Source organism: Phytophthora parasitica (assembly GCF_000247585.1).
Source record: "Phytophthora parasitica INRA-310 unplaced genomic scaffold supercont2.97, whole genome shotgun sequence".
NCBI lineage: Eukaryota > Oomycota > Peronosporomycetes > Peronosporales > Peronosporaceae > Phytophthora > Phytophthora nicotianae.
The window spans coordinates 29,735-36,639 of record NW_008649083.1 but is presented as its reverse complement, the minus strand read 5'-3'; the positions used below and the strand labels follow the sequence as shown (position 1 = coordinate 36,639).

The 6,905-nt window shown below is 46.8% G+C and overlaps 5 protein-coding genes across 5 annotated transcripts; all 5 read left to right on the top strand.

The window, feature by feature from the left end:
* Window positions 1-360: 360 nt before the first annotated feature.
* Window positions 361-582, top strand: PPTG_18922 (hypothetical protein; the record flags this gene model as incomplete). The annotated part of the gene is made up of 1 exon (XM_008917245.1): window positions 361-582. The coding sequence occupies one exon, from the start codon at window positions 361-363 to the stop codon at window positions 580-582; it is 222 nt and encodes a 73-aa protein (XP_008915493.1).
* Window positions 583-2,678: 2,096 nt separating this feature from the next.
* Window positions 2,679-3,357, top strand: PPTG_18921 (hypothetical protein). Its single transcript, XM_008917244.1, has one exon. It carries the CDS (start codon window positions 2,718-2,720, stop codon window positions 3,306-3,308), a length of 591 nt encoding a protein of 196 aa, XP_008915492.1. The 5' UTR covers window positions 2,679-2,717; the 3' UTR covers window positions 3,309-3,357.
* Window positions 3,358-4,778: 1,421 nt separating this feature from the next.
* Window positions 4,779-4,988, top strand: PPTG_24461 (hypothetical protein; the record flags this gene model as incomplete). Its single annotated transcript, XM_008917282.1, has 1 exon — window positions 4,779-4,988. One exon carries the CDS (start codon window positions 4,779-4,781, stop codon window positions 4,986-4,988), a length of 210 nt encoding a protein of 69 aa, XP_008915530.1.
* A 258-nt stretch (window positions 4,989-5,246) lies between these two features.
* Window positions 5,247-5,722, top strand: PPTG_18920 (hypothetical protein; the record flags this gene model as incomplete). Its single annotated transcript, XM_008917243.1, has 2 exons — window positions 5,247-5,336; window positions 5,399-5,722. 2 exons carry the CDS (start codon window positions 5,247-5,249, stop codon window positions 5,720-5,722), a joined length of 414 nt encoding a protein of 137 aa, XP_008915491.1.
* Window positions 5,723-5,898: 176 nt separating this feature from the next.
* PPTG_18919 (hypothetical protein) lies at window positions 5,899-6,402 on the top strand (the record flags this gene model as incomplete). Its single annotated transcript, XM_008917242.1, has 1 exon — window positions 5,899-6,402. The coding sequence occupies one exon, from the start codon at window positions 5,899-5,901 to the stop codon at window positions 6,400-6,402; it is 504 nt and encodes a 167-aa protein (XP_008915490.1).
* Window positions 6,403-6,905: the final 503 nt, after the last annotated feature.

Genomic DNA, 6,905 nt, shown 5'->3' with positions numbered 1-6,905 from the left:
CGATCAGCCAACGTTGTCATCGAAGACGGAGTCCTCGTCACCAGCAGTTCAGACGCCGGTTTGGTGATCGACATTAGTGACTCAGCTGCTGTATATGTGTCGACCGCTGACGCCGCCTTGAGCACGAATGCCCTCACCGTGGACGTATCGGAAAACGCGAGTCTTCAGATCAATGCCAAGAGTGTGTCGCTCGGGGACGTCACTGTGGACGTGGGTGGATCGGCGAGCATCTCGGTGTTGACGGCGTCGTTCAAATCCGCTGACATCGTGCTCGACGTGGAGAATGGTGGAGCGATCTGCATTGACGCGGATGAAGTCACGACGGGAGACTATACGATTGAAGGTGGTAGCAAGATCTCCATGCCCAAGGCATCTAACAAACTCGGATCCACGGGCACGTTTGCGTGTGACAACTCCAGTGTACCTGTACGCGAACTGGGGTTTGTTACTGACAGTGTCAGTGGCTCCTCGATGGGGACAAGCGGCGAAGCACCTCTGGAAGAATCCTCGTCGCATACTCTCGCGGAGTTCAAGCTTAAAGTACTCATTTTTGTGGGCCTGACACTGTTGGTAACCCTATAAGAAACCTTTGTACATATCCGATGTAGCCCTCTAATCGATACCGCTTGCCAACAACATCTCACACAAGTTGTGAGACGAGAGTCACCATGCATACGTTTACTTATACCTCATGAGCGATCCTGACTATTACATGGGGAGCGATATCGCAGGGGTTATTGGGTTCGGGGCTAAATCTGTAGTAGTCTAACGTGGTAGTAATTGCGAATTCGACAAATGGTCCAAAAAAATAAAAAATAAATAAAAAATAAAAACCAACAGCAGTTTTAACCTACCTGCAAGTATTTAACGCTTCAACCTTTTATTGATGGTTTTGTATGCTAACTGCACGGGGCTTCATAATTTAGCTCTCAGGATCAGACTGGAGCTTAAACTCGGATTTCAGACCGTCTTCGATTTGGTGTCACTCTAGTTGTTCTGGGGTTAACCCCCTGAACCCGAAGCGTACAACTGAGTAGACACCCCGCACATTAAGGCTTGGAGATAGGTTTTTGAAGCTCATTTTCCGTTTTTGTACCTTTGGATGAATGCTATGAGTAGAGATAATTTCTCGGTCGAGCTGGCTCTATCTGTAACGTACAGCATGCATTGTAGTTGATATTCCGAAGATACTAACAAAAAGTGGATCTGATGCGCAGTCCAAAAATGGCAAGTCAAACGCCCTATCTAAGTGCCTGATCGCGCTGGCTGGTGCTAGCATAGTTTGCCTCCTTAATTTAAATTCCCGCACAGCGAGATTAGGTTACGCACAGCATAGTCACGCCGCGTGACGAAACTGCGCAGTAATCACAGAATTGTATTGCGGGCGCATTTCAAAATCCATAAATGATAAGTTATCTCACTCGTTGACTACACGATAATGACTATCAAAACGTACACAACAGTTCTAGTTCAACAGGCTAGAACACTGAAAATGGACTGATTGGCAGCAAGAACATGCTCACCATGCGTCACTCGGAAGCAAATCGTAGCCAGATATTCGAGCTGATCAAAAGGAAGCACTCTACGCTATGCTCCCACATACCGTGCGACGTCGCTTTATTAAGGCTTAACGGATTGGAACCTCCTTGTTGCTTTGCTGAGCTGTGTCACTGTCCTATACGCTTAAAAACGTAATACTCAAGTTATTATAATGGCGCCCAACGATACTTCCACAATCACAAATATCGTCAGCTTCTGGTAGAGCTATGAAAGGAAAACAAGACAGTCTTGCTTTCTATTCTCACAACTGCAGCCTTAACATATATACCCCCCCCCTCCCACACACACACGCACCACACCAAAGCGTTTATCAGCAGCTACAACTGCAGTTAAGGTAAGTGCCAGCGGACAGCATATCACAATAGGGCTGAGATTCAAGGTAACGCTTTCCTTACTTAAAAAATTCCATTAATCAAGGTGGTAAGGATGTTTTGTATTCTTAAGTTAGGGACTGTAGATCCCAACACACGTAGAGACGTACATCACATCCCGGAGACTAATCGTGAACACCAGCGTGACTAAACCGCGCAATAATCACGCCCGTGTATTACGGGCACAAGACGACCAAAGTCCCTCGTTACCGGGACAATGGTCGGTGGAACTATCTCTTTCCTTGACGTAATGGTACGTATATACTGACTATCTCGAAGTACACAATGATTGAGGACATAAAAACGAAGAATACTGGAGTACCTGCAAGGCGTAAGTGCCAACTACTAAATTACCTCGTTTGTCTATCTTTCTCGCCATGCGTGACTTGGATGCAGAATACGCAGATCGCTGCACTAGAGATCGTATCAAAGGCTTCACGCAGAGCTACTAAATGCAGTTTTGACTCTATCAACAAAACTCTTGGTATTGCTTCTGTCTGATCCACATTATTGCACTCTCGTTCTAGACGCGCAATACGCAAGTTATGGTAATGATGCCCCAGGTGCAAGGATTCGAGCTGCTGTAAATCACTTATGCAAATCCTGGTAAGTGTACAGCCGTTTGATACAGGCGCACTCTACCGATAACCAATTGAAGTAGATATGTGTGTCCAACACGATTTCAAAAACACGTGAAGCTCCGTACACCTGTCAATAATTTGGACAACACACGCCACTAATACAGCGTGAGCGGTCCATTCTGCAAAAAGCTCGCCAGCCCGAAGTATGATCTCAGGCGAGATAATCTCCGACGCCAAGCTACTAGAGGAAGTGTCCACCTTCTTGAGCGAGACTAATCTGGTCTTGGCACGAACACCGCGGGATGGTGATGCCTCCGATACAGGTCTTTCTGAATCTTGGTTTTCCGTGGGTGGTAATAGTGCCGAGATCGACGTCAGCACAAGGGATGACGCAGTCGGTCGTAACCGGAAAATGAGTCAGAAGAAGGAGGCACTTCGAAAGCAGCGATACCAACGACGGCTCAGACAAGAACGAGAGACTTTGAGACGAATGGAGAAGAGACTCACGGCCCGACTGTTGCAAGTGAAAGAGGCATACGAAGCTAGCAATTATTCACTTGGTGGCAAAGATGGCCATATCAACTGGCTTTTGAGAGATTTTGCCAAGCAGAAACGTGCAGAGCGATTTCGAGCGGAAGAAGAGCAAAAACAACTAGTTGAGACCATCACTTCACAAGCAGCTTACTTGGCGACTCTGAGAGATATGGTATCTGATCAAGATGCAAGTACAACGCCATCTTGCGGAGGAGATGAGCAGGCTGTTCAAGCCTCCTTCACGTTCGAGATTGCCTTGTGAAAAATTTCAGTATAACAGCAATTAATACATTGTGATAGGTATTCTTTCGCACTTGAAGTCTTAGTCTTTTGGCTTACCGATTGACAACTTTTTATCAATTAATCTTATGTGAGTGAAATTCTGTCCCGGAGCTGAGCAAAGCGCTTGGAGACTAGCAAAGGTTGCTTGCATCCGTGTGGCCGATGACGAGAGTACGGCAGGATGCGTAGTGCGGCACTAGTTATGGTGAGAATGCTCGAGAGACTAATCAAAGTATCACGGACCGTCACGACAGTAAATCAAAGTTGATGCTACTGATGATTACCACGACTATCAATCCGGTTATGCTGTAGATTGATCCATCAGCTTGCAAAGTGGACAGCGCATTGCACTTGTGTAAACATTCACGCAATACTTTTCGACAATACTTACACGAGGGGAACTAAACCGATTTACATCGTCTCGCGTGAAATGTGAAATCCTGGACCTTGTCCGTACTATTTGGAAGGCTGGCCTTGTTTTCGACTAGGTCGTGCTCGCGAAGCCTCTGTTGTACGGAGACCGCGTAATCTCTCGCATACCAAGTTAACGCGAGGCTTCAAAACCGTAATAGGAGGTGCGATCGCAGTCACAGAATACGGCTACACATTTTACATCAAGTCTATCCCAAATGGGAAGGGCAAAGGTCCACTATAATACATGCAGTGCTTCCACAATGAAGCATGTAGTCCGCTACAGGCAGACCATCGAAAGGAAAAGAAGATAGTCATGCTTCGGTTATCACAACTGCAACCTTGACGTGGATATAACCCACCTTGCCTAAGGCCACGCCATCCTACTTCTCCCACCCTACCCATACCCCTAACCACCAAAAATACTTGTTGCGTTTTGCTGGTTTATCAGGCTCGCAGTTTAGTATTAAAATGGGGCTGGAGAAGTGTTGTTCGTTGTCCTTAATTCCTCGTTTTCTAAGAGGCAACCGGGTGGGATGTGGGGACGACAGAAAGGTATTTGTGTTTTTTTGTTTTATTATCGAATAAATGCACATTTTACACCATTTTTGATATTACCATATTTGTAACTCAAAGATTAATGTTGGGCTAAGAATATAGCGTATATGCTTTAACTTTGGCAAGGCAGAGGCATTATTTGTGTTTTCTGGAGAGTAAACTCATAGAAATATGACCGTACAGTGGTACCCTCTATACATTGATGCGACTACTATTCGACAGTAAATGTATGCATTCCCTTATAAGCTTAAAAACAAACAAACAAAAACATTTTAACCTTTTTTTTAATTGAGAGGGGCTTCTGTGCCCATCTGAGCGACACCTGAGCGGGTCTTTTCTTTGTTATGCCCTAATCCTTGTTTGCCTTGCCCATCGCTGTGCATCTACTCTATCCAAAGGGGGGAGGGGGTATACGGGTATACCGGTACGAGTGGCTCCTGGCTCCTGGCTCCTCATTCGAGAAATTTGCGAAGCTACGAGAATGGAACGTCGACCGCGTTCCGCACAGAAGCGCCGGCAGCACGCTGCTCCGAGTGATGATGACAAAGCCAGCGACGTCAAATGGACACTAGATTCCGGGGACTCATGCGTACGATCGTCGGAATCATCCAGCCAGTTCGAGACACAGAGCGCTCAAGGCGAGGAGGCTCCGCCACAGAGGCCTTGGCTCCCCCAGGGCACACTAAGCTAGCGGTTAACCGCACTAACCATTCCGATTCGCTGTCAGCTTTCGAATCGAGTCTTTCAAGATCACGCGCGTGTTCATTGAATAGTTAAAGTCCCTCGAAGCTCCACGTGACGGCGTTGGCAGTGATACGACTCGAAGTTCGGGTCTGGAACCAGGTATACCACGACACGTTCTCGGTTTGGAAGTTGAAGAGGCCCCAGTGTGAACACTGACGGCAACGTTGAAAGTTTTGCTGCTTTTGTCAAGCAGGGCGTCGCTCGAATGCTCATACAAGGACTAGGTCAGACGCAGTTTGACTCGTGGAAGTCATTTCATGCCTACTTTAATAAGTACATGGCGCAGACGTACCAGGTTCGCAACGCTATGCGCTTGTGCGAGGTTGTTGTGGTCTACTAACAAACTGCAACTGTCAGATATTTCGCTTCCGTACCAACAACAAGGTCCAGGAGCGCAACCGCAAGATTAAGAAGCAGAATGCCACAGCTCCTCTGATCACAGAGGGGTGGATCTGGTACAACAAGACCCTTGTATGCACTCACGCTGGCAAGTGCAAGACGCACGGCAAAGGCAAGCGACCGCGTCAGGAAGTCCGATCGACTGAGTGTTGTGCACAGGTATGTATTCTCTTCGTTTGGGCACAGATGGGCAAAACATTGGCGAGTTGGGCTCAGATGGGGACACCTGATGCTGGATGGGCTCGGATGGGCTTTGTTAATGGCTCGGATGAGCTTTGTTAATGACAAAATATGTGTTCTTCCTTCAGATTAACGCTTGTGTCCGCGTTGTCAACGGTAGCACACACGACCCTGTGTTCGCGTTGTGCGTCGCTACAGCGAAGCTGCAGCATAACCACCCGCTGACCCTTTCCAACTACGAGCTCTATTTGTCAGTTTGAACAGCGCTTGCGCCTTCCATGGTGGAGGCGGTTGATGTTTTGCGCAAGGCGGGGGCTAAGAAGAAGAGTATTCTGCAGTTTCTCCTTGCAAACTCGGACTGCAGCATGACCATTCGCGACGTTCACAACCCCATTCACCGTCTAAAGAGACAAGAGCATGCAGGAGCGACGAGCCTGTTAACGGAGAAATTTCTACCGATGATGACGCTTTGTCGGCTCTGTTTTATTGGTGCATTCACGGAACAAGTGTTAATACCAGTTTACTGTAACCAGAACCACTGGTGTGCTATTACGATCAATCTCGAAAAGCGCATCATCTACTTCTACGATCCAACAGAATCATTATGCAAGATTGGAGCTCGTGCGGCTGCTGAAAAGATCAAAAATTTGCTTCGAGTTCAACTGTTCGAGGGGTGTTGCGTTCAAAGTTACGGAAGTAACCTCGGAGTCCAAACGGATAACTACAAGTGTGGCATCCACGTTCTAGTCGTTTACAGGCGCAGCTTCACCGGGGCTGATTGACAAGAAAACATACAGTATCTGCGCTACAGGTACATTAGCTTGTGCATTTAAATACATTGAATTTTTGAGCAAAACCAGTTGTGAAGTGCAAATGAAAATGTTGAACTTTCTGTCATTCCAACACAAGAGTTTGTCTCCAATGATCAGCAGCACTGAGTGCGCGACAGACAGCAGCGCGTCCGATTAAACGCATCAAACGATTATACTAGCGTGACGCATCAAAATATTTCCTGACTGGCTCTTTTGCTAGATGGGGACAGATGGGAGCAAATGTATCGTCACATTTTTCCACAGATGGGCACAGCAACACGTGCCTTTTTAATTTTTGAGTTTGGTATATGTGTAATGTACTTAACTTTTATACAACGGAATCTAATCCCGTCCGACCAAGTAATAATCCAAATATCATACTAACCCTTTCATAACCGGGCACGTTTGACGTGGCTATTTTATACTATACAAGCTAAGTCATTAAGGCGACAAAGGGGGCATTTGCCCCCCCC